Below are 27,668 nucleotides of genomic sequence, written 5' to 3'. Positions count from 1 at the left end.
TTGGGAAAGAAAAGATCCTCGGTGGAGCGATTGCAAACTTACAAGAGTATAATATGTTCCTTGAGCGTATTCGGATAAATCGCATTTATTCTACATAATGTTTTCGAGTTTACGGTTTCCTTTTCCGCACATCTTCCTCTAGTTGCTCGTATATTACAAAGGTCGTCCAAATTATATATATATAATTTATATTATTTATTAATTATATATATATATATATATATATATATATATAAATATATAAATGTAGTGCTTTTCAAAGAAAAGCAATCCAATTTTTTGCATCAAAACTCCTATTCTTATCTGTATTGGCGAATGGTGGTGATGGACTTTCTATGGAAAGCTTTAAAAATCAGTATATATTTAGATACCGATGTAAAAAATCTTTTCTAAGAAGTTGATTTTGATAAAATATCTGGATATTTTTTTTTATATAAGTTATCTAATTTTTCAATACTTGTTAAATAATACATAACTAATATTGGAATCATTATAATTATAAAATGCATATAAAATCATTTTTACATAAATATTTGTATTTACGTAAAATACATAAAGATTACATATTGAAAGATGTTGTATCTCTGAGAATACAAATCCTGACATTGAAAGTAATTAAAAGCAATACCATGCATTTTCTCTTTAAAAAATATGTCGTTATTAAATGAACGATTATTAAATAACGCCTCTCTCCCTTCTCTCTTTCTCTCTCTCTCTCTCTCTCTCTCTCTCTCTCTCTCTCTCTCTCTCTCTTTGCTATTTTCTTTTACCTTTATTATATTTTATAGGTATATATTAAAAAAAGTTTCAACATTTTATTATAAATGTTTTAAATATCTTTAATAGTCATTGTGTCAAAATAAAAAATAAAAACTAAAAGAAAAATTCAATATTCATTATAATTATTAAAAAGTAAAAAAAGAAGATAACATAAAATATTTTATAAATTTTTATTTATTTCGACGATATATCAAGATTTCTTTGCTTTTCTACATTTTTTTAGGTGAGATAGACCGCGCGCGTGTGAATATGAAAAAAATGTATATATTCGTATTTGCTAATTTAAAAATAGCAATAATGATACGAAGAAATATCACGAATGAGATATTCCAATCTATAAAATTTTCGATAATAATGTGGATTCTTGTTCTTATTCTCGAAGACACGGGTTCCCTTTTCCACGAAAACGAGGAATAGGAAGAAATGAAAAAGGCACGTCCATACCAAGGCAGTCATAAGCAAGAAATCTGATGTCATATCCTAATTGGCGTTTATGGTACACGAGGGTGCCATGCATCAGCTGATGTTATATGTCATCTATATAATGAGTTACCGGAGACCATGGAGACTTCATTATAGAGTACGCAGATGATCTTGAGCTTTATAGACAATTAGTATATACTCGTACCTATATCTTGACCTGGCTTTTCGATATAATAAATTAAGCACAAGTTATAGACTACCACTAAAGGATATTATAAAATGACGTCATTATATTAATAATCGTGCTTGATAAATTTTTTTTCGCTGCTAAATTCATATAGAATCTATATATAAAAGCCAATAATAAATACACGATGCAGATGTTAAAAGCTGACATCTGTTCAAAATTTAGATTTTAGAGAAAGAAAATATCCATGTTTTTTTTCACGGATTTCTTGTTTCGCGATGAAAAAAATTGATATTGTAACTGTAACAAATAAAAATATGGTTACAATGTAATATATTTTTGCGAAAGGGACACGTTAACTAAGATAAAGCGTTGAATTGCTCCTTTCAACTAAAGCTAATTCACTCGATTCAAATGTTAATTTCGATTGCTGCTTATCAATTGCACGATTGTTGTCTTTACTGAATGCAGTCGATGATTTCGCTGATATTTACAAATTTCTCTGTAAAATAAATCGCCATCTAAATGTCTCTTTAGATTAACCCGATGGAAGTGATTGAAGATGTTGAAGATTCGCGAGACTACTTAACAATCTACAAGAAAGATTATCTTGGAAAGAGAGACAAGGCTGAATACAAATTATTACCAAAATATCCCCTATCCTCGAACATTTTGAATGAATCATACAAGTATTTGAACACACGATTGAAAAATCAATCGCTACCTAAAAATGAACGTAGTGAAGATCCAGTGGACTATTTAAATAGGGTAAAGATGTAATTTCGTTAGAATTGAAATAGATTTATCACTAATTGTGTAGATTATTGAAAATATAGATACGCGACAAATTTTGTCACTTAAGAAATGCTTTGCCGGAAATTGTGCCGGATGAGAACGTGATAGAACGTGAAGAGCAGAAATCGATCAAGACCGTGTATCAACTAGATTATTTGACAGAAATTAGAAAGGGTTCGTTAATTACAATAATTATGTTGACTATTAAATATATATATATATATATAGAACAGACAACAAGTAACTTGAAAGTTATGTGATAATAATACCTTTTACCTTTTAAAACATATTAGACGTATAAAAAATTATAAAGAATCTTGTTTACTTACATAATTTCTCTCGATATTATAATAATACGTTATTACAAATATTTTCAATCGCAATCAGATCACCCACGTAGAGAAATAATATTACCGCAAGACTGGATTATACCCGAAACAATTCAAAAACGTGCGTACCGAAATCCATGGATAATCGCAACAAGAGAATTAATAAAACCATCAAAAATTTTCAAACCATGCAATAATTTGGATCCTAATCTTAAAGAAAGAGAAATTCTTCGTATAACGTATGTAAAATACATGGTATTAATATCTATATTACGATCCAATGCATAATTTCAGATTTTTAAATATTTTTATAGTACTGGAAACTCTGAATATTCTGATACCATTGGAATTGCAAGGGAAAGAATTAAACAAATATTTCCAGAAATGAAAGATAGCATCAGTTTACAAAACTCATATCCGGGAATATCTGACTCGGAATGTTCGCTGATACTAAAACAACATTTAGTTCTTCCTGCAAAAATATTCTAAATTATTATTGAACTATAATTTTATTTAAATGAGATATAAAATTCTCATCAGAGAGGCGAGGTAACAAAAGCATAAATGAAATAAATCATATGCAAAGTGTTAGAAAACAGAATCCATATTAAATTCATGTAATTACATTTTTCACTTTGATTCCATATTCTTCATTTCTTTTTAAAAGTAATAATTATCTTATGATAGTAGTAATTATCTTATGATAAATCACTTATATGACTACAAGTCTACATACTATACATTCATACCAACACACAATCACACAATGTTGTAACATTGCTTTCAACTCACATATTTCACTCTATTTTCGTATAATTATTTACATATTCTGGTGAAGTTTTATTTTATAAAATATTTTCCGACAAATTGTAAGTACTTGATATTTCATATAACAAATTCATCCATCAAACGTTTGAATGTTTCTATGTTTACAACTGACATTCCACAAAACATTAAATATTGAAGTAATAAACGAACATAATCAACTAATTACTCGAATAATCTAGTAGTATGATCATTATAAATTCTATTGCTCGCTTAATTATTGTTTGTATATTTTAAGTATATTTATCTTACAAATTACAAAGAATAATATACTTGAAGCTTATAGCGCTAAAAAAGCAAATAAAGAAAAACAATATAATAATAAAAGAAATATTTAAAATTTAATGAGAACTAAATTTAAAATTAAATAAGAACTAAATTTTATTTTAAAAAATATAAAAATAAATGGCAATAATAATTTCGTAGAACAAAGAATATGTATTTTTGGAAACGTATTAATGTATTATAAATGTATTTTTGGAACTTATATTATTTTAAGATTGACATTGTGAAATCAACATTCCTAAATTAAATATATACATAAAGTGCAAAGCATTATAACGATTAATGCGAAAAATCGAGTTTAAATGTATATTATAATAATACTTGTATACTTTGTAATAAAAAAATAATATATAAGTCCAGTAAACTTATATATAATTTTATGAATCTTTTAATTATAACAAAGATACATATATCTAAAGAGAGAGAAATGAACTAATCTAATCTAATCTAAAAAACTACCCAGCACATAATATATACAATTTATAATTTCAGTCTCTCACTTTGCAATATCAATACCAATATCAAATTTTATTAATTTGATAAGGGTATTTATTAGCTAAAAAAATTCATATATGTTCACACAGAATTATTTTATAATGTGTTATTCCAGACATAAAACTATTTTTATAAATTTTGATTCATATATATTTTATTAAACAAAACTGTCAAGTATCTATTTAACTATAACAAAATTATAAAAATGTAAATACTGCTAGGGATTGTAGATATAATTTAATACACACACACACACACACACACACACACACACACGCACACGCACACGCACACGCACACGCACGCACGCACGCACGCACGCACGCACGCACGCACGCACGCACGCACGCACGCACGCACAAAGTACTCCAGGGGACAATAGGATAAACTTTTTATATACTAATTAATACCATATATTTGTAAAATTATTTTGTACATTAAATCGTTCAGCATATCTTGAATCAATTTTAAATAAATCTCAGATGTTTAAATATCTTGAAATATAATACAAGAATATATGAATTTTATAATATATTTAACATTGCAATGAAAATATTCTTGTTAATCTTTTTCCCCTTTCAAAATAGAATTTATTAAGCCTCGGTTGTCTCTCTGCAGTCATATTGAATTATAACGTCAGAGGCGAGAAATGACATAAAAAGTTTCTTGCATTCATATCTTTATCTTGTACTTTCCCTTAAAAACATGATATTTTCGTATTCTTAAAACTTGTAAAAAATATCAGAACTAAGATATATCTGTCTAATAAATCATGTAAAAATGTAAAATAATTCTTGAGATAATGGTACTGCTTAGCTATTAGAAATTATCAGATCGTTAGAGCTAGTTGTTTCTGAGCTGAGCAGTGACCATTATTTCAAGAATTATCTTACACTTTTATGTGATTTATTGGTATCTTCTCAGATATCTTACTTTCTGATATTTTTTACAAGTTTTAAGAATACAAAAATGTTTTTAAGAGAAAAGTACAAGATAAAGCTATACGACGCAAGAAACTTTTTACATATCATTTCTCGCCTCTGACATCACACAATCCAGGTCGCGCCATGAGAGAACCGAGCCTTAATATTTTAACGATTAAAAGTAACTAAGTTTGCTGAAAAATAGTACAACTGGAACACTATATACCTAATTTTGTATCTAAAGATTACCTTTTTCATAAAAATTACACTTATATTATACATATCGCACTGGGATATATTTACAAAATGCAGATGTTCAATATTAATCATCGACACAAGTCTCATATTTGTTTTTTAATCCAATTTATACTATTATCTATATTAATCGATTATTTGAGATAATGTTGTCATCAGAGATCATATCTTGCAGAGGAATATTTGGTTTCTGCAACAAACAATTAGAAACGGCAAATGTAATTTGTATCTCTGGGAGATCACAGACGACTCCGATTAGAGAATAGAAACTGTTATCTTACTTCAAATATAATCGTGGATGCCATATTGTCTGTGTCGTGATATTGTACACCTACATTTGCAGCTGCTATTGCTATTGTATGAATATTATCGGTGCTGGTTGAGGTTGTGATGTGCTGGGTAATCGTGGTGTTTGCATTTTCTCTACTGTAACCATTATACTCTTATATGCGTAAAATAACGATGTTGAGACACCTAGTTTCTCATTCTTTTTGCTATTGAGAAACTTGTATTAGGAAAATACAAATTAGAACTTACTTTCGTTTCTTTGCTTGACCTGAATGGAAACGACCACCTTCACCACGAATTCTGTTCATCGCATGTCGATGACGGGATTCGTGAAGATATTTCTATGAAATAAAATCTTGTGTTATTTTTGTATCTTTGCAATCCATATATGTATGTGTGTATACATATATATATATATATATATATATATATATATATACAATCATATATACATATGTACATACATATATACACATATACATATGTACGACACATGTACACAATACGAAATAAATGTATAAAACTTTAAATTTTTTTCATACAATAATGTATTGCATATATATATTCAAATAGATCAAAAATCTAATTTTAAAATATACATCAAGAACAGAAAATTATTTGTGAAAAAATTAAAGGATACTCACTGGTCTTTCCTTAGGTATTTTTCCTTCAGCTTCCAGTTTAGCACGTGCTTGCCGACGTTTCAGTATCCGTCTATATTGTTTTGCATTGACGTAAAGTGGTTCTTCTTCAAGAAGTTCAGCATTAGGCAATGCTACTCTTTGGAACTGTGCTTGCCCGCTATTACCTGGTACCATCTAAATAATAGATATAACAAAACATGATTAGTTATTACTTCATGATAAAATGTTATTTCTTTTGATCCTTAAAATATTCATATATTGATATGGTAAAATATTATGTAACATATATCAAGAGCAAATATTTTATTCATATAATATAAGAATGACTTTAGAACATTAATTATACATTACATAGTCGGCATTATTGTAGAGTAAGCGAAATGCACAATGAAAACATAGGCAATAGGAATAGGGAATAATACAGGCAACAAATTTTAACCTTGGGAAACCAGGTATCAATGTACAATAGAAAACATTTTCCCATAGGTTGAAATTTGTTGCTTGTGTTTTTCATTGTGCATCCAGTTTTATACAAACTGATGTGAAGCACATATGCATAAACTATATAAATGGAAAACTTTTCTTCTAGATAATTACCATTACGACATTTCCTGCTTGTGATACTGTTGATGTAGGACTACCTAAAGGTTGTACTGGAGTTGTAGTAGCTGCTGTAGTTGTAGTCTGCGAGGTTGTACCAGCAATTTGCATAAGATTGCCATTAAGGTTTATCACTATAAATTGAAACATGTTAGAATAGAAATAATTAAATTAAATATGATAGATATATTTTTCATTTACCCGTTGGTTGCGCTTGTTGAACTTGACCTTCCAGTTGTACAGGTTGATAAATATATGTCTGTCCATCTGGAGTTTGAATGATTTGTGGTGTCTGTGGTTGTTGAATAACTATCTGCTGACCCGTGCTAGTCAGACTAGAAACTGGAACCACTTGGATCTGTCCATTAGGTGCCGCTACTTGTATTGCCTGTGGAAGCATCATGGTCTGACCACCTTGGCTCATCTGAACCACTTGTACAGTTCCACCAGTACCTCCAACTACAACCGCCTGTCCTTCGCTAAGTTGCTCCATATCTGAATATTTTTGCTGCAAAAAGAAAAAAAATAAAATTTTCTTAACAAAAAGCATTGGCAAAAAAATATCGCAAATCAGATATCGCAATCAGATATAACAAATGATACAATATATGTACCATTCATATCATATCATCCAATTCGCATAGTCCGTCCATTAGACTACATCGCGTAGTCGCATGCGAAGTTAACGCGGCAGCATTCTAGAAATGTTGTCTCTGTGCGAGAGTGGGACGCTGGTCGCCGACGCGACGTGGCGACGGTGATACCGCCGAGTCGTCGTCTCGCGCACGAGAACCACGTGCGATCGCGCGCGAAACGCAGCACGCGCAGCTATCTTCCGGAAGATCTATCTTCCGATGAGACGAATATCGTAAAGATATGCCACGCGACGCGTCGCGTCGCGTCGTGTCGTGTCGTGTCGTGAGAGCACGTGAGAACAGAAACGCGCGCGCGATACGCTTCGAAGGCCGCCACCGCCGCTACGATTCACGGCGTCTCGTGGCGTAACGTATGCCGTATGCCTCGGCCGAGACAGAGACTCGCGTGGACCCACGACGACGACGCGGTCCGTGATCCGCGCGATCCACGATACGTACGTGCAAGGAACCCGTGAGGTCGCCCGATCGCGGATGATCCGAACAGGAAACCGGGTCGATCGCCATCGGATACGACGCGGACGTTCGTGTGTGGGAAGGACACGGTTTCGCCTCGACAAACATGGCCGTGTGGCAATGGCTTTTTTGGCGTCGATGAAGGCGCTGGCCCGCGCGGAAAGACACGGGACGCGGCCGCGAAATCGGGGTTAATCGCGAATGTGGGCGCGCGACCGCGCTGCGTATCGGGTTGATGTTTGATAATTTGTGAACTTACATTGGATATTTTCGTGGGCACTTTCCCAATTGGTCGGCGAATTGAGGACCAATGGTCGGCGAAAGACCGTCCCCAGCTCTTGAGTATTGGTGGCACTGAACGGTATAAACTGCCAACGGTATGAACTCCGATGGCAGCCGGACGCCAAGACCGGTCGATGCCCCTCTGCGCCTCTATGCGGTCGGCCAATCAACTTACGTGTCTCATCCCCCTCCCTCAACGCGCGCAGTTCAAAGTTCGCATTTACGGTTAATTTTACTATTTTTTTCCAAGAATTCGTGTTACAAGGGACAAAGGGACAAAGAGAGACTTCTTTTCTTTTTAATAGTTTATTCTTTCTAAATCCATTTTGCGATATCATAAGAGAAACAACATACAAGGTGAAGGTACAGATCATTCCTAAATTCACATAAACGCCAAAGTAAAATTAAATGATAGATTTTGTGAAAGGAAACAAAGAATTTTTTTCTCTCTATAACAAATACAATATAGCTTTTATGTTCTTATTTCTTTTCTATTTTCAACTACCAACAATCAGATCTTTTAATAGGAAGGCATTCCAATTTTATCTACATAGATATACCTGCTTCTCTCTCTCTCACACACACACACACACACACACACACACACACACCACACGCGCGCGCGCATCATCATACACACACACGCACGCACGCACGCGCGCACGCGCGCACGCACGCACACATGCATCATAATGCATGACATCCATATACATACATACACACAACCGTATACATACATACATACACATAACCGAAAGTATATGCGCAACATACACCAAGATAAAACTTTTCCCATAGCTTTTAAAGAATTTTGGACGACGATTAGAAATTCTATTTTAAAGTTTTAAAAGCTTAAAGGAATAAAATTTTCCTTAATTTTGTATTAATCATTTAATTTTTCATATAAATTAATATTAATAGTATTTATAATTATTTATATTAGTTTTCTTTCATTATATCGCATCGTACATGATGTAATATTATTGTTTCAACTTTTGCACAAATTTTTCTGTTATATATAATTTTTAAAAGTAATAAATCTTATATCAAATACTTCTTACACATTACAATACAAAAAAAACCATAGCCATATCGGATTTTATTAAATTTATTAAACGATGATAAAATAGCACTTTTATACTTTTTTATCTTTGAAATGTATATACAAGGTATCCTGTCATTATTGCATAAGGATCGGTACATTCTCTGACCATTTTGAAAATGGTTTTCTTTTACAGTAAAAATATTCAGATATTATCTTTTAAAAATATATTTTTTTCTAAATTAAATTTTAAGATTGCAAATAGATAGATCGCGAAATTATATTTTTTAATTTATTTGAAGTGAACTTTATTTTCATAGACTGTGTCTATTTAAAATTTAATTTCATGTAAACAATACATGAAAACAATAAAATGTAAAAATGAAACAAGTCGCGAAAAATAATAATCCCTCTTGATATTTTTGCAAAACAATAATATAAAATATTTTCGCAAAAGGACAAATACTCAAAGTTAGATAAAAATGTCATTAACTTTGTTCTTACATGGTAATGACGAGATATCTTGCATATATACATATACACATATATATATATATATGTGTGTGTGTGTGTGTGTGTGTGTATGTATATGTATATATAATCTTTTTATATCGATATACATAACGAATATTACAATAACAGGTAAATTCTCTACATAAAAATTTCATGTGATGTAGATAAAATATGCAAAACATTGATGGCATAATTCTCAATCCTCTACTTGAAAATAAAAAATAAAAGAAAGAAATGTATATTTATTCAACAATTTTGAAGCTATTGGTATGTAGCAAGCATAAACAATAATAACAATAGTAGTAGTAATTTAACATTTTATATAATACATTACATATTAAATATTAAAATCGATCCTTTGTTTTAGCATAAGCTAGAATTGTAATTCGGACTTAGGTCGATTTATTTCGACAAGTGTTTGCTCTTTTGATGCCATATGATGTAAAAGTTCCAGTCAAATGAGATGAAATTATAAATTAATTTGAGAGATGTTTAACAATCACGACAGAAATGGAACCACCAAATCCTCCTTGTGTTCGACTTTTACATCGCTTAATGCTGTCACAGCCTTGTTGAGCATTTCTGTAATCTATATATTTAATCTGTATATTCATGCATTTACTTTCATTGTCATCAAACATTATGATGACAAATGTGATAGAAAAAAACAAAATTGCAAAATACTTACCAGTTCTTGATCTTCAGTAGCAAGTGGGTCAGCCGCTAATATTCGTTCAGGAGCAGGCATATCCTTAAGTAAGCAAGATGCAGCTTCGGGGAGTTTAATTCTACCCGACTCTATTCTCTTTGAATAAGCACGAGATCTATCCATATATTCGTGTTGTTCTAGATTATGTGTGTCTAATGCACCTACATCTATAACATTGCTGTAAAAAGAGAATTAAATCATAATTTTCAGATAGAATTTATCTTGACAAAGTAAATCAATATTTAAAAAAGTAGAAAATTGTATCCTCGAAAAAAAGTAAAAATAAAAATGTATTCCAAAGTTAGATCAAATATCAAATAAAATCTACTCACGCTGCAGTTTCATGTAAAATTCGATTTAATGCACTCTGTTCATCTGTTTTCTTAGGCACGGAACTTGCATATTGGTTAACATAATCATCACTGAAAATAAACAAAATACAAAAACATTGATTTAATTTTATTTAAGATTCCAAAATACATATTTGGAAGTGTAAATATTCAAAATATTTACACTTGATAAACAAATAACTCACCTATGTACTCTTGGTATATTTGTATTGTTACTGACGGGATCTACCAATAAATGTGTCCTCTCGTTTGCTTCTCCACTCTGTAAATAAATTATCATGTGTTACATATTAAAATATGCAATCACAATTATGCATTTTTGTTTCTTTCTACGGTTACATTTTTTTTAACGTCGCAATGTAAAAATTTCATCTACATAGCTATCGGATATTTCTTAATATTGCCGCCGAGTAGGCGTATTAGCCGCGATAATTCACGAGAATTGCCGCGCATATAGCATCGACGATAAGGCAAAAGATAGATGAAAAGTGCAGAAAAAGCAACTTTTCTTTGCGGTTGTTTTACCTGTGGTCCGTTATCCTCTTTACAAAAGCTGTAGCAACATCCCATGTTTGAACAAAATTTCTCCAATGTGACCTTTTTCAATCAGTGAAATGCAATGGCTATTGCAAACAGTCGCTCATTTTTTGTTCCGGTAAACAATCGGATGAATCAGTATCGTGTCGCCGCAAGAGATTCTACGCGTATATATCACACAATCATAACTCCAATAAATAAAGGCCATATCCTAGCAGGGCATATGTGATTTCTCGCAGATACGAAAACTCGGGATGTGACGAAGCCAGGCATATGCAACGTCTCTGGTGGAACTCGTCCTGTACTATTTGAACACTGTTGAAAACGTAACCTCGCTGCGCGTGACTCGCGCATGTTGTTCTGCCGTGTCGTTTCGTTTCCCGCAAAGCAACGTCACGTCGGAGAGCCGAAACAAGGTGAAAGTAAAACAGTAAACACGCAATCAGTATTGAACTTCTTTTGTATTGAACTCCAACGGAAATTACCGTGACTTAACGGAAGTTCAGCACATTTAAGTTGCCGTCAATTTTTCAATTTTACGACTGTGATATATACTGTATATATGTGCATATATCAATCGCTATCATGTCAAGCACAAAGGTAAGACGATAATAACGATAATAACGATAATAACGTATAATATATTATGTATAATTATTTGTATCTTTGATGATAAAATGTACTAACTTATATTACTTTCCTTATTTTAGGAAGTAACAGAGTTACAAGTGTTCAAGACAGTCCTTTACCACAGCATGGTGATACTTGCGCTACCTATAATAACATTTTTTACAAGCAAAGTCTTTCTCTTTGATGGTATGAAATATAAATATATATGTATATAAGAAAAAATTCTAATAAATGTACCATGACCATATTCTTATGACACGGTACATATACTGGCGTAAACATCAAAAGAAATTGTTTTTATAAATTTTTGTACAATTTTTATCTAGAATATTTCTTTCTTTAATTCTCTTAATTAACAAAATTTTTGCACTTTATGTTTAGGTATATTAGGTCTCAACAATGTGTCAAGTAATGTATACTCGGCTGGCATTGCAGTAATAATATTACACATTGCCTTAGGAGTCTTTATATATAGAGCATACTTTGATGATCAATCAAAAACATCAGCAATTAAGAGAGATTAGTTCTTTATTATTAAGTACACCTTGGTGACCATACACTTTCCACATAATCACAGTCAATACATAATGTTTCAAATAATGTTAAGTAATATTGTAAAGAGATGTGTTATTTCAACATTTATTAATATATTCTCCTTTATTTTTGCTCTAGCCAGTAATTAATTGAAAAAACAAATTGGAATTTGTCAAAATTAATGAACAGCATTATCTGTACGTACTTAAAAATGAATTCTTATAAAACATTTTACATTCCACAATTTTTTCAAATATCGAAATATATTTTCATATATAAATTAATATATAATAAAATCCATAATGCATAAAATATGATTTTTGTCGATAAAGCATAGATTTCTATTATGTATATAATTTTATCCTCTTTTAAAAAAGTAGCAGTAACAATACAGAAATTTTTTTTCAACGAGAGATTCCACAATAGTTTATTGAGGAGTAAAAGATGGGTTCCCATATTTCCCCTTTTATTTAACAAAGATAAAATTCATTCTTGTTCTATTTGTTTATTCAAATTTAAGTTTACTGTAAATTATTTTAAATTAATTGTTTAAAACTATTATATTTATATGAAACAAATGTAGTTATTGATATAAAATAAATATTATAATTACAAATTATCAAAATGATAATATAGCAAAGAAAAAAAACAAAATGTTATCAAAGCATCAAGTTAAACAAATATACTTTCATGTTTATTTTATTAACAAATTTGTTTTTTATATTTGGCTTTTTTAAAACATAATAGCAATTAAAGTGAGAATATATTAATTTTTTATGGAAAATTATATATTTATCAAATAAAAATATGACAAATTATATGCGTTCTTATGGAAAATTAAATCGAATTTATTAAATGATATTTAACTCCTGATATTCAAATAATGAGAACAATAGATATCAAATATCACCAAATACATAAACATAAAAATAAATGTAATAATTCATGTGTTATAAACATAAATGTGCAAGAATCACATGAATGCATAAAGTATATAAGATGTGTATAAGAAATTAATAGAAAAATCTCACTGTATGTGGTAAAACTTTTATCATTCAGAAAACAAAATATTTTTAACACTTTCACATTTTTTACATCTTGCTAATAGTAACTATACATGTGTAATAATTTGCGATTCTTAGTTGCTAAAAGCGACATGGGAACAAAGTTAGGCGCGAAAATGAAATATGGACTTATCTTGCATCCTAGGAACAATTTCCACTACAATGAATTTTTTAGTGCTGTGAAGTAATATAGCAATATAAATATGGTGAAAGAAATATACTATGTTACTGTGTAGATGCCTATAAGTTATGTACAATGATATATATCTAATTGAATTAGAATTCTCTAGAAAGTGACTTGCACTAAAAACAATGATCCAAGTCATATTGAAACTTAAAAAAAAAAAAAAAAAAAATAGAATTGTAACAAATTTCTGTAACATCTTCGTAGATGTTAATTTCAAAATTAAAGCAGACTTTGTACAATTCCAATTAGTGAAATATTAATTTATTTAAGTATCGTAAATGCAACAAAAAAAATTTGTGACAGAATATTTGCTGTCGGTCGTGAAAAAAACGTTGGAATGAATTATTGTATTATTAAATACATAAGATCGCCAACGCGTTATCTGATTCATAATTTCATTTGGTCAATTAGAAATCTAATTTAGCATTCATTCTATATATTAAAAATTGCAACATATTGATTCTTTCTACTGACAATAGATTTTAGAAATCTTTCATATCTTTCCTTTTCAAAAATTTATCCTGAGTAATTCAGTTTTATATGCATTTAGAAGCATAAATATTAAAAGTTTGAAAAAAAAAAAGATATTATTAAGACTTTTTAAGATATTAAGACTTTATATATAAAAACGTTTTAATAATTTGAGTTTTAATAATTTAAATTATGTTTCTTCATTTTCCGAACTATAATCGTATTTGCAATAATACGAACGTTATAAGACGAACGTTATAAGACGAATTGCTTTCAAGCAGAAGAATACTTCTTTCGCGAATTCTGAATTTATAAAGTTTCACAAATTTCTGTAATATATATATTAAATTAATTCACCAAATTAATAGATGTTACAGAGAAAAAAGAAAAAAAACGAAACAGAAAGACAATCGTATGTGCAATCAGACCACAGCATGTCAAGCGGTTTCGAGACGTAAACGCGATTTGTCCAAATAAGATATATCTACTATTTCAATTAAGATAGATTTAATATTATTAAAACACATAAGTTACGATGACCGTTACTCGAGATCCATTTTTTCATCATCTGCTTGCAGTTGCTGCTGTTGATTGGATTGACTGTGATTGTTACCTTGGGCATTTTGATTTTGATTATTTTTTTGTTCATCAGCAGGTTTATCTTTTGGTTTTTCCTCCTTTGGCGGTTCTATTTTAGGTTTAGGCTTATTGAGAATAGGTAATACCACACTGTCCAATGACTATGTAAACGGAAAAAAAAAAATTAGTATATCAAAAGAAAATTGTAATTATAGCTGATATTTTTCGATATTTACTTGTTTTTCAGCACGGATTTGCGCCACAGTGACTGGTGGTTGTTGCGTACGAAGCGTATTCGCAAGTAGTATACGTTTCTCTTCTAACCATGTCCATTTCTCTTGTATAGTTTTTTCAATTGTTTTTATTTCTTCCTCCGTTAGATGAGAATATTTATCATCTTTTCCACTTGACGCTCTTATTTGATCTAAACCTTTCTTAGCTAGTTGTAATGCCCCTCCTAATTCGTCTAATGCATAAGATCTTCCTTCAAATTCTAATCTCCTTTCCTTTATTGGTTCTCCTTGAGCCTAATAGAAAGAAAAAGATTAATTAGATTAGTATTTAGAAATACTGATTTATGTTGAATAATCAGTAATGTGTTAAATAATATACCTTCAAGCGCGTCAATCGCTCCGAATAAATCTGTCGTTGACAATCTTCTCCCTCTTCATAGAGCCAATTTTCAGTATCATCTAATGTACGACATAGTGTTTCTTTGTCCGTTTCTGTGATAAATGTAGCTAATTGATCTTCTTCGGACAATTTAGCACGCAAGTCATAAACATATTCTTCTAAAGCATTACGCGCGTCAACTCGTTCTTTTTCCTGTTTATCCTCAGCAATCATTTTACCCTGTTCACGAGCAAAATTCATGCAATTACATGATGATTCAACGTTATATTGATAAGTTTCTTCACTATGATCAAAATAATACAACATTTATATAAGATAGCAAGTTGCATAACATCTGAAATATACATAGGATGATATATACCTCTTTTTCTATCGCAGCATCAAGATCTCGTGGAGACAATCCGCAAACATTAGCTTCGATAGGTAAATCGATTGTACGGATGGGAACTTTTTTCTTATTTTTATCATCGCCTTTCTCGTCTCCCTAAAGAACAGAAAAGATTCATCTAATATATTTATTAAAAATTTTTTCAACACTGCATTTTTTCGCACAAACCTATAATAAAAAAATCGTTTACAAGAAAGTTTATTACTTAATTGTATGTTTCAATCTTTTGTAATTTTCAAAATTCATGTAAAGTTTAGCAAATTGAAGCATAATGTACACATAAATATACTTTTATAATATATTGAAAAATTTTTTATCTTTGTGACACTTACCTTATTAAAATACTTTCTTGAAACGCTTTCTTTTATGTTTTTAATATAATTTAACAACACTTTTATGTATTTAACATAAAAATGTTAAATTTCAAGAAAATTAAATTTGTACAATAGAAAAAATTAAACTGGAATTCAGGTGATGACAAAGATAAGACAAGGATAATGGGGTATACACTTTCATAAGAACAGTTTTAAATTCGTATAGTGCCAGCTCAACTATAACAGATGAAATAAATATGTATGTTATAAGGTAATTTATACATTTGTTCATACGTAATATAATGGACTATTCCTTTTTCTTAACAAATACGAATTGAAAACTGATCAGTGTTGCCTGCCTTTATATTTTAAGAATATTTTATACTGCTCGGTATATAATGTGCTTCTATTAGATATCACTGTCTCTTTTCCTTCTGCGACCCAGTATATAGAATAGCAGAGCAAAGACAGACAGCACGGCTGTAACACAGCTGTTCTTGGACCCATATGCATTATCAAGAAATGAATGCAAAATTTTATATATATATATATATCGGCTATTATATACATATTAGAATGTTACTTCATATTTTATAAAGGAGCAAGCTTACAACATTTCTCTAAATTTTTATAGTGCCGCTGAATAGCCGAGTTTGCAGAAGAAATCGACACAGGGTTTAAAACTTGGACTTAAGCCAAACATCATGCATCTGATAATTATAACATTCTACAGGTTTAGCTCATAAATGCGATGATGTACTGCTTGCTATACTAACATTCTAATGAAAATTAATATGTGTAAAAATGTGAACCGACAGAAATTTCTAAATTCTAAGATGTAAAACAATTGTATTATATAGATATCAAGGATATGCTATTATTGATAATATAAATCTCTCTCTCTCTCTCTCTCTCTTTCCCCCACTCTCTCTCTCCTCCTTCCTTCTTTCCTTTTTTTCTTATAATTTACAAAGAAAAAAATAAAAAATAATTAAATTAGTTGCTAAAAATAAATGTGCTAAGATGGTTTGGTGTACCAAATTGACAACAAATGTATCGCTTGTGTTATATAAAGCGATTGCGATTACCGTGCATTCATTATGAAAGATTGCGTCAAATCGATTTGTATTTTAAACCAAGCTAGTGTGATAGAAAGCAATAAATATCTAAATCAATTAGCCCTAAATGTGAAGGAATGCTCGCTGAAACTCACAACGATGCAACGATTAAGAGCTTAGAATTTATCGCACACATATATCTCGATATGAACGTATGCGTATGGGTCCAAGTAGAGATAGTATGCCCCGTACCGAGCTGAACCAAGAGAAAATCCTGGAGGAGTAAGAAGGGGCAGAACCCCCAGCACCTTTTCCACCATCATCAGCATCTGAGTTCCGTCGTGTCTTATCCATGCTCACCTAAACCACAATAAACTCACATAGTCATGCACCTGAACGCTGGCAACGCATTCCAGCACACCAGCATAAAATTTGATTCCAAATTTTACATATTTCATATACTGTGATGTAATATTTTTTGACAAATCGCTATTACTATTCCTTTTCCAAAGTTTCCAAGTTTAGTATATTGCAATGATACTACAAACCTCTGTAGCCGGAGGTTCGTTAGCCTGCGCATCTTGATCAGATTTATCCTTTTTATCTGCTTGTGAATCGACATCCATATTATTTTGTTGTTGCTGTTGCTGATGCGCTTCCTCTTCTTCCTTCTCTTGTTGAGTTGCTTCGCGTTTCTCGATGAGTGAAGCTGATGCAATGGTTAAAATACCATTTAAATTCACTCTTACCTTCACTTTGACTTTTGCTGATTCACCTTCTGGTGTAGCCTTTACATTTTTTATCGTGAACGTTCCTGTATAAAATATATAATGAATATAAATAGATATATGCTTCTATTTTAAATAATAACGTGTAACAATTTAATATTTAAAAAATTTTATTTTAAATTAGATAAACAAAGATATATCCGTACCAATATATGTTTGGGGATAATATGGAGGCGGCGTACTGTAACTAGCAGTTAGTGTGAACGGACTCGAACGATAGAATGTCAACATTTTTGAGAACGGCACTGGATGATTATGTCCGAATACTTCCATTTCGCTAAAATATCAAACAAAATTAAGACAAATATTTAATTTGCTATAATAACAGCAGAATAACAAAGACTGTAATTGTATATACCCTTCCTCGCCTTGAGTAGCATCCCATGTTAATTTCAAAGGATATGGTTGTATATCCGTGACAGAAAATTCGCGAACACGCACAGCAGGGCTGAGCATAGCACACTGTAATGCGCAACCGCGAGCAACCGCCTCATCTTGATTTAATGTCGTCGATGTTGGTCGACAAAAAACTTCCTCTACTAAACGTTTGATAGCGGGAATGCGGCTAGATCCACCCGCCAACTCGACTGCATGAATCTCTTCCAGTTTTAATTCTGGTAAAGATATTATCTCATTAATACGAGACTGGATAATTCAACGCTAGAATAATTGTATGTAAAATATCCAAGTAAATTAAGTAAAATCAAGTAAAAGTAAATCAAATAATCAAGTAAAATCCAGATTTAATTTCCAAACTTATCATTCTATATACAACACTAAGAATTTTGAAATATTCCATAATACATTATGATAGAAATAAATTATTCTAAACGTGAATATAAATATATAAATATACGTGAATATATTCTAAATGATAATAAATAAATTACAGTCATCTTGCAAAGGACTATCAAATCTTCCAAATATATTTTAAAGACAAGTTCTACAGTTGCAGAGATTGAACAAGGATCTTACAATCTTTTTCCATAAAAATTATGATTGATGAAATCAGTTCGAAAGTTTTAGCCCACCCAAGACACAATAAAACGAACATTACGAGACAATATGACTAAGTAGATTACTTATATGATGGATATTTGCAAACTTACTTGAATCTGATAAACATTGCCTAAGAGTTTTTTCAACGCGTTCAAATAGATGAGCACATAGTGCTTCCATATCGTTACGCTTCATCTCGGCATGTACGTCCTTCTCATCCATAAAACATTCGATATTTAAGGGAAGAGTGGTTGAATTAGCTGACATTTGTTTCTTCAGTTTCTCTGCTTCTCCTAACAGTCTCAAGTATGCTCGCGGATTGGTATATACGTCGATGTTATACCGCGTTTTGAATTCCTTACAAAAATGTTCCGTCAAAATAGCATCGATATCTCTTCCACCCACTTGATCAGCAGTACATGCCAACATCTTTAATATAATAAAATAAGAATAATATTATGGAACGTTTATGAATATATATCATGCAACGTAACAATTTTAATTTTTATTAAATTTTTATTATATAAAAGATTATAATACTGACCTTAAGTTTACCTTTATGAAAGGCACACACGCTCACTTGCAAGCTAGCATTGCCGCAATCCACAAAAACAATGTTTCTAGGAGACGCTTCAGCCGCTGGCAAATCCTGTTTATAAATACCATAACAAAGCGCGGTAGCAGTGGTCTCGTTAAATAATCTTAAAACATTGAGGCCTGCAATTCTAGCAGCATCTAACATCGCTTGACGTTCAGCTTGAGTGAAATATGAAGGAATTGATATGACACAATCATTAACAGCAGTTTGTAGCGCTGTTTCAGAAATATCTTTTAATTTTGTGAAGAGCATAGCAGTAATTTGCTCAGGTGTAAAGATATGCTCTTCTCCTAGATATTGTACCTATAATATGAATAAAGAAGAGATAAAGATATTAAAATTAAATTTTTAACAATTCAAAATAATAAAATGTAATTTTTGATAAAATATATTTCTGCATAATATATATAAGTAATATCATTGAATCATCGCACAGCATCCTTAAAAGATATAAATAAGATACGAGTCTCTTCAGAAATGAGAGTTCTGGCAAACTGCCTAAATTTCTTTCAATTCTTAGTCATTGAATTATATGAAAAGGAAGAAACAGTGATTGAAATACTAAAATTTCTTTTACAAAATGTTTCTCTTTTTTCTTTTTCTTTCAAGCATAATTTATTACAAAAACGTGAATCCAAGTTTTATAAATACTTTTTTATATCTTTTCTATTACAATTTACAAAAACATAATCCTGATTGTTTCTAAACAGTGCTAAAATAATAGAAATTCATGAAACTGCTTTTTTTGCATTTCATATAATACTTACATGTATACCAATGCTTCCATCAGCTTGTGAAGTCATTTTATATGGAAGAAACCGCGACTCGTATTGAACTTGCGGATCATTATATTTTCTACCTAATAATCTTTTGAAACCATGAATAGTATTCTTCACATTTGTCACCATTTGGTTCTTGGCTGCTACTCCGAGTATTCGATTTTTTCCACTAAATGCTACACATGACCTAGAAATCACAGTAGGGATACTTTGTTATTTTAACAACATTTAAGTATTTAAAATATAAATATAATTTGATTTACATGAACATTTATATTTCATTTGTATTTGTAATATTATATCAAAATTATAAGAATTAAATATATATAGAAAAATGTACGTTTCCTTAGTCCCATATATTTCTAGCTTCTGCTTAAATATAAAAATCATAGAGAATAGAAATGTTAAAAAATAGAACTGTCAAGTTTATCATGTACATGATATATATTATATTATACATACTAATACATATTATATATTATATTATACATACTAATACATACTAATACACACACACACATATATATATATATATATATATATATATATAAAATACTATATAGCACAATCTATATGACACCAAATCAATAAACATGACATTTAGCGTTTAACGTATATAAAAATATCAAACATTAATTTTTGATCTTTGTCAACATAATATATCATAAAATATTGTAATGTTCATATAAAGAAACGAGACAAATGTATATAAACATTATGTATGAAAATACAACGTGATATATGGGATTGCTTGGCTAGACGAAGAAAATTATTTCTTTATGAATATTCAAGCTGTGTAAAAGATCGGATTAATCACAAGAAGGAAAGAATCGCGTCAGAATCTGTCGTCAGCGATTGGATGAAGGATAAATATAAGCGCACTGACAACTCCAAAAGGAGCGCAAGAAAGCGGGCTAAAACGCGCGCGATCGGAGCGGGGACTTTTTCGGATACTCTGAAAACACACGTGTGATAGTCGGGCATTGGTAACGAGATGTCTGTAAATGGCAATGTGATCGACGTTCTGGAGAATACGATATTCGCGCGCGCGCGCGCGCACAGGCTCGTGCTCGTTGAAGTTCCATGTTTCAACCTATTTTTTATTTCTCGTTGGAATACCTCACCGGTATTGCGTATAAAATTAGAAAGAAATAACATAATTTCAAGGTCTCAAGTTTCGCTGTCCGCGACACGCGAAATAGATTCGCCTCTGATACGATCGTCGTTCCGCCGGATCTCTTGGAGACAATCGAAAATCGATACCGATTCTTTTCTCTCCAGTTCTCTCTAGCTTCAAATATATATATCCTCGAGATTGGCAAAAAACTTGTTGAAAAAATTACGATGAGAATCGTCGATGACGTAAAGACGACGGAAGTGGGATACCGCTGCGAAATAGCGAGGAATTACGTCTTCGTAGATGATATGTTGTGAAATAAAAATTCAGAGAGAAAAAAGTCAAATCCAGATTTGGACGCGTGACCCGCTGCCCGCTGTCGGAATCACGGCGCGGACCCGCGGGACCGGTGTCTATGACGAGTACGAGCGCGAGCGCGACACGCGACACGCGAGCTCGAGTATCGACGAGTATCTCGAGTCGCGGCTGAGTGATTCGGCGAGGGACTTACGGAGTATTGCGAAGACTGTAATCGTTCGCTATGGTCTCAATGCCACCGGCGCGAGCCACGGCCACGTAACAGCTCTCGTTTCCAAAGTCGATCCCGATCACGGACATCGCGGCCATGGCTGTTGGTGATGGGTCGAATCGACACTTTTTTTTCCCCCGATGACACGAGACGGAGCAGGTTTTAGCGGCTCTCAACGGCTCTCGCTGGCACTCTTCAGCACTCACACGTCTCTCACCTCTCGTGTCCTCCGCGAAAGGAGTTGCGCCGGGACAACACCGATCACAACTCTAAGCGATTCGATTAAATAAGTCGCGTTACCACGACTTTACCACGATCACGAGCAGTCGCTAGTAACAACGAGTAACAACGAATAACGGCGAGTAAGACTCAATAGATACGCTCGCGATGCGATGCTCCGAAGAAAATGTTCTCCACCGAACAGGCACTGCCTTCTGCTAAGCTCGCTTCAAAACTGGCCAATCATGACGTTACTGCGGCACATGTCGACTGCCGCGCTCCCTCGATCTGGAATATTCTGGAAAGACACGGGATTGGACGATTCCGCAGCCGCCGGATTTACGTTTCTTCGAAAATTCTCGAAAAAGTCAAACAACGCGACAGTCTATCATTAAATTTACGCCCTACGTCGGCGAACGCCGGTTGAAATAAATTGTAACTAGCGGCCCCGTGATCAGATCAAATCAGATAAAACTTGTCGAATCGCACGATGATCACTTACTTTCGCAAATAAATGCAATTATCAGAGCAATTATTCAAGTTTAAATCCGCCGGGAGCGGAACTTTAGAGCTGTCGTCATCATGTAAATGGCGGCCGACGATAAGCGTCAAGGAAGTTTTTGAAAATTATATTTTTAATGTATTTTCGAGCTACCGTCCACATTTCTGAATTTTATAATCTTTCATATCTTCTTGATCTGTTATCTTGATCTATTTATGTCAATCGGATTTTTTTCAAAAAAAAAATGAAAAAGAAAAAATCAATGTCAAAAGAAAACTAATAATTGTCAGAATTTATTAGAAAAAAGTTCTTGACAAAAAAAAAATTCAACATGATTCAATTTAGATGAGAAAGAAAATTATTTTTAAAATGAAGATCATTGACAAATGACAAGCATTTTTCATTAATATACAGTTGTATATGAAAGATTGAGAATTCTTTTATCGAAATTATTCCGCTTTCATTCCCATTTTGTATCTTGTAAATTATAATTTAAAAATTATTAATCGATTCTCGATTGCATTAACGTAGATCGCGCATGCAAATAAAATGAAATGAAATACGCAAAAACATCATTTTATTTCAATAAAAGTAACACAACCGCATTTAATGAAGAACTTTATTTCAATAATAATATTTCAATAAATATACCATATGACACGGACCTCTATAAGGAATGTTAAAGAAAAGTTCAGAAGACGGATAAAAGGACGTTCCTGACATTTACATTTCTCGAATAATGATATATAGGATAATTCGCATTTAATGAACAAAGATAAATTTGTAATACGAGCGTGTCATCATCGTATAATGTTTATGGAGTAACCTGAAAACTATTAATAAACGTTAACGTAAAGTTAGCGTGTGTCAAGCATTTCAAGTGATCGGCACGTGGTTGTAATCAATCGTAAATCCGGTGGAAAATCGGTATGTCACGACTGTGTATCTTAAAATTATGCTCCGTGATAAGAAACGCCAAAACGGCGGAGATATTTTTAAATCGAATATGCTTTAAAAGTTACGATTTTAACGTTGCTGCGTGCCGAGGCTGTCAGAGAGGTTATGCTCAATATTCCTTGCAATTATCACCTCGGATTTATTCATTGTACAAATTATTGAATAAAAAGTTGCCCGATTTTTCTGCAACGCTCTCAATACCTGCGAAAGAAAAATTCGAGAAATATGACAACAAATATGGCAAAAGACACTACAAACGTCTTGGAGTACTCTTGAGCAGTCTTGGACTCATAGTAGCTTTTTGTGACTCCTCATATTATAAAGGTATGTACTATATGATTAAAAAAATATATATATAAAATTAAGTCATATATAAATAAAAGATAATCGTATCCTTTGCAGAAAAAAGATTTTTTCGTGCTGTCCAGCATGGAAATGTTTCAGAATTAAAAAAAGTAAGTTTTTTTGAAACTTTGTTTAACATTAGCATATAATCGAAAATTTTACAAAGTATTTCACGACTGTAATTTTTATAATAAATGGCGTTAAACTTTTATAGCCTTTCTTTTTAAATGATCTATGTATATTAGTTATCAAAAGACTATATTTTATTTATTAAGAATTTAGAATTAACATTTTTCATTAACTTGTCTATTTCTATGATATTGAAAAAAAAACTTTTTGAGCTCCTTTGTTGAACATAGAGAGTTAAGCTTGCTCCATTTTCATGCCATTTTGCTTTTAATAATACACAACATCTTTTCTACCTATCAAAAAAATTTGTGTTACAATACTATTTATTGATTTTTAAATATTAAATGTTTCTTACATGTACATACTATATACAAAGCATAATATATATTTTAGATAATAACAGAAGGCATTGATATAAATATCAGACATCAACTAGGTTGGACAGCATTGCAAACTGCTGCCATAAATCAAAGAGAAGAAATTATGAAAATTCTGTTAGATAATGGTGCTGATGTTAATGCGGGAGATAACTTTGTTAATGTTTATAGGACTGCCATGGAAAAAGGCTTACATTCTTTAGATGGTATTGTTTTTGTTTTATATATAAACATTAATATTAAAAGAAATATAAAAAGCACAATTTTTTAAATATCTAAAACTATAAATATCTCTAAGAATAACAAATATGAAATTTCAAAGTTATTAATAATCAATAAATAATTGATTTTAATTTGGATGTTTAGTGCTCACAAAAAGAGAAGAAGAATTTTCTGATCAATTAAATAATCGAGCTACTTTCCAAGGTTTTACAGCGTTACATTATGCTGTATTAGCTAATTCAAAGACATGTATAAAATTATTATTGGATAAAGGAGCAAATCCAACTATAGAAAATGAAGCAGGGTATCGAGCGGTTGAATATGCTAAAGAAGGAGAAATCAAGGAAATGCTTATCAAATATGCCATTAAATATGATGAAATAATAAAAGAAAAAGTATGTGCCATTTTTCTCTATGCAAAAGATCTATGTATAAAATGTATATGGAAAAGTTAGAAGATAATTTGCATGCTAATGAAAATTTTTTTTTAGGAAGCTGAAGAACGTCGCAGATTTCCATTAGAACAGCGTTTGAAACAGTATATTGTAGGACAGGAAGGACCAATTTCCATCGTTGCTTCCAGTAAGTTATTATTATTTTTATCAGAAACTAGTTTATTAATAGATTCATTTACAAATTATATTACCTAATATTCTTAGCTATTAGAAGAAAAGAAAATGGTTGGATAGATGAGGAACATCCACTAGTATTTCTTTTCTTGGGTTCGTCAGGTATTGGCAAAACAGAATTAGCCAAGCAATTAGCTGCTTATATTCACAAAAATAAACCAGATAGTTTTATTCGTTTGGATATGTCTGAATATCAAGGAAAACATGAAGTTGCAAAATTAATTGGAGCACCACCAGGGTAAAACTTAATTATTATTTGAATTTAATTATTTTTTATATATTTTAAGTTCATATATATGTGTGTGCGTGCGTGCGTGCGTGCGTGCGTGCGTGCGTGCGTGCGTGCGTGCATGTGTAAAATTTAATATAGCAATATATTTTTTTAAATTCATCATTTAGATACGTGGGACATGATGATGGTGGACAGTTAACAAAGCTTTTAAAAAAACATCCTTCCGCTGTTGTATTATTTGATGAGGTTGACAAAGCTCATCCTGATGTTTTAACTGTTTTACTACAGCTTTTTGATGAGGTAGTTATTTATTTAGTTTAATAATTTTGTCTGTAGAGTTCTTTAATAATACAATAATGATGATTATTTTTAAGGGAAGACTAACCGATGGTAAAGGAAAAACAATCGAATGTAAAAATGCTATTTTTATAATGACATCAAACTTAGGAAGCGAGGAAATCGCGGAACATGCGATACAACTCAGAACAGAAGCTGAAAAAGTATTAAATCATAGATTAATCAATACTAATGAAGATCAAGAACCAGAACATATTGAGATATCTCGTAATTTTAAGGATCAAGTGGTATGTAAATATACACATACATGTTTTGAAAGAGAGGCATAGAAAGTTATATAATCAAATCTTCAGGTGCGTCCAATATTGAAGTCTCATTTTCGGAGAGATGAATTTCTAGGAAGAATAAATGAAATTGTATATTTTTTACCATTTTCTCGGACAGAATTAATAGAATTAGTCGCCAGAGAATTAAAAATATGGGCTACTCGAGCAAAAGAAAGACATATGATCGAATTGAAATGGGATAGAGAGGTCCTATCAGTATTAGCAGATGGGTATGATGTTCATTATGGAGCTCGTTCTATCAAATATGAAGTGGAAAGACGCGTTGTCAATCAATTAGCAGCAGCTCATGAACGAGGAGAACTCGGTATCTATCCTTCCTCCCTCCCTCTCTCTCTCTCTCTCTCTCTCTCTCTCTCTCTCTCTCTTGCCTCCATATATATATATATATATATATATATATATATATATATATATATAAACACAATTTTTTTATAACGAGAATTTTTTTAGGTAAAGGATGCTGTGTATTATTAAAAGCAAAATGGCATGAAAGTGGAGCAAGCGTAACTCTCTCTGTTCAACAAAAAGACTCGAAAAAGTTTGTTGATATCAGAAGCATACAAGTTAACGAGAAATGTTAATTCTAAATTCTTATAAATATAGGATAGTTTTTTTAATAACTTATATATTGCTATCATTTAAAAAGGAAGGCTGTAAAAGTTTGATGTTATTTATTATAATACAATGTACAAATTATTAGAAATTATAATAAAAGATCTGCTAGATTTAAAAAAGGAAAAAAGAGAGAGATATATATGTTGTATTATATAATAAACATGTAATGAAAATTTATTTTGTTAAGGTTAAGTTAAGTTTATGTATTTTGATATTATTTTGCCATGATTATAATATAATATAGAATGTATTATACATTATAGAAATGATTTTTTTACTCAAATTATCATAATAATTGTAATGTATACATCTTATTGATTGATATAATAAAAACTTATATAAATAGACATTGCACTCAACAGGATTTCCTAAGAAAGAGTATATCTTTTATATTATAAAATTAAATAAATTTATATAAAATAAAAACAAATTAAATGTGAATACCAATTAATATTAATTTCTACATGAAGTTTAACGGAATATTTGTAACGTTTGCGAAAAATATTTTTTATATTAAAGTATATGATAAAATAATGCTGATAATGCTGATAAATGTGTTCATATGAAATTTATTTAAAAAATAGAATGTTTATAAGTAAATAATATAAATTTTTTGAAATTGTTATATATAGAAATTTTTTAAAAAATTATATATAATTAATCAAGAAATTTTAACATTACATTTTATTAGTTACTTTTTACATAATTTTAAACGTTATTGAATTCAATGTTTCTAATTTTTAGGCTGGATTAGGAAT

At 31.1% G+C, this 27,668-nt stretch overlaps 6 protein-coding genes across 9 annotated transcripts; 3 read left to right on the top strand and 3 right to left on the bottom strand.

Annotated features, from left to right (window-relative positions):
- The first annotated feature begins 1,486 nt into the window (after positions 1–1,486).
- Positions 1,487–3,164, top strand: LOC148936899 (uncharacterized). Its single transcript, XM_089075721.1, has 4 exons — positions 1,487–2,158; positions 2,227–2,359; positions 2,573–2,753; positions 2,829–3,164. Exons 1-4 carry the CDS (start codon positions 1,937–1,939, stop codon positions 3,001–3,003), a joined length of 711 nt encoding a protein of 236 aa, XP_088931847.1. The 5' UTR covers positions 1,487–1,936; the 3' UTR covers positions 3,004–3,164.
- On the bottom strand, positions 3,101–8,356 carry Nf-YA (nuclear factor Y-box A). Of its 3 annotated transcripts, none has more exons than XM_011642721.3 (7): positions 8,198–8,356; positions 7,031–7,337; positions 6,827–6,963; positions 6,230–6,403; positions 5,835–5,926; positions 5,579–5,723; positions 3,101–5,487 (listed from the first exon to the last, which is right to left on the bottom strand). In XM_011642721.3, the coding sequence occupies exons 2-7, from the start codon at positions 7,320–7,322 to the stop codon at positions 5,419–5,421; spliced, it is 909 nt and encodes a 302-aa protein (XP_011641023.1). In that variant the 5' UTR covers positions 7,323–7,337; positions 8,198–8,356; the 3' UTR covers positions 3,101–5,418. The 3 variants fall into 3 exon arrangements, with proteins under 3 accessions (XP_011641023.1, XP_088931846.1, XP_011641022.1); XM_089075720.1 differs by lacking the exon at positions 8,198–8,356 and adding an exon at positions 7,924–8,181; XM_011642720.3 differs by lacking the exon at positions 8,198–8,356 and adding an exon at positions 7,444–8,079.
- Positions 8,357–9,312: 956 nt separating this feature from the next.
- Lamtor1 (Late endosomal/lysosomal adaptor, MAPK and MTOR activator 1) lies at positions 9,313–11,578 on the bottom strand. Its single transcript, XM_011642718.2, has 5 exons — positions 11,360–11,578; positions 11,020–11,096; positions 10,817–10,906; positions 10,464–10,662; positions 9,313–10,364 (listed from the first exon to the last, which is right to left on the bottom strand). The coding sequence occupies exons 1-5, from the start codon at positions 11,402–11,404 to the stop codon at positions 10,275–10,277; spliced, it is 501 nt and encodes a 166-aa protein (XP_011641020.1). The 5' UTR covers positions 11,405–11,578; the 3' UTR covers positions 9,313–10,274.
- Positions 11,579–11,685: 107 nt separating this feature from the next.
- Positions 11,686–13,960, top strand: LOC105429612 (vacuolar ATPase assembly integral membrane protein VMA21 homolog). Its single transcript, XM_011642717.2, has 3 exons — positions 11,686–11,971; positions 12,082–12,187; positions 12,383–13,960. The coding sequence occupies exons 1-3, from the start codon at positions 11,957–11,959 to the stop codon at positions 12,523–12,525; spliced, it is 264 nt and encodes an 87-aa protein (XP_011641019.1). The 5' UTR covers positions 11,686–11,956; the 3' UTR covers positions 12,526–13,960.
- Positions 12,512–22,509, bottom strand: Hsc70Cb (heat shock protein 70Cb). 2 transcript variants are annotated; one of them, XM_011642715.3, is made up of 12 exons: positions 22,022–22,509; positions 20,382–20,580; positions 19,561–19,917; positions 19,127–19,445; positions 18,376–18,631; positions 18,164–18,294; positions 17,778–18,043; positions 17,482–17,589; positions 15,831–15,953; positions 15,449–15,688; positions 15,073–15,363; positions 12,512–14,997 (listed from the first exon to the last, which is right to left on the bottom strand). In XM_011642715.3, exons 1-12 carry the CDS (start codon positions 22,135–22,137, stop codon positions 14,800–14,802), a joined length of 2,604 nt encoding a protein of 867 aa, XP_011641017.2. In that variant the 5' UTR covers positions 22,138–22,509; the 3' UTR covers positions 12,512–14,799. The 2 variants fall into 2 exon arrangements, with proteins under 2 accessions (XP_011641017.2, XP_011641018.2); XM_011642716.2 differs by lacking the exon at positions 17,482–17,589 and having other exon boundaries at positions 22,022–22,508.
- A 784-nt stretch (positions 22,510–23,293) lies between these two features.
- LOC105429610 (mitochondrial disaggregase) lies at positions 23,294–27,257 on the top strand. Its single transcript, XM_011642714.3, is given in 11 exon segments — positions 23,294–24,041; positions 24,120–24,172; positions 24,585–24,774; positions 24,935–25,185; positions 25,282–25,372; positions 25,450–25,657; positions 25,819–25,951; positions 26,026–26,235; positions 26,302–26,599; positions 26,746–26,846; positions 26,848–27,257. Coding segments are annotated over 11 exon segments (1,932 nt in total). The 5' UTR covers positions 23,294–23,689; the 3' UTR covers positions 26,893–27,257.
- Positions 27,258–27,668: the final 411 nt, after the last annotated feature.

The sequence above is a fragment of the Pogonomyrmex barbatus genome, unplaced genomic scaffold (genome assembly GCF_055798465.1).
Source record: "Pogonomyrmex barbatus isolate J1 unplaced genomic scaffold, ASM5579846v1 scaffold19, whole genome shotgun sequence".
NCBI lineage: Eukaryota > Metazoa > Arthropoda > Insecta > Hymenoptera > Formicidae > Pogonomyrmex > Pogonomyrmex barbatus.
The sequence above is the reverse complement of the archived record's forward strand: the minus strand, read 5'-3'. Positions and strand labels throughout refer to the sequence as shown.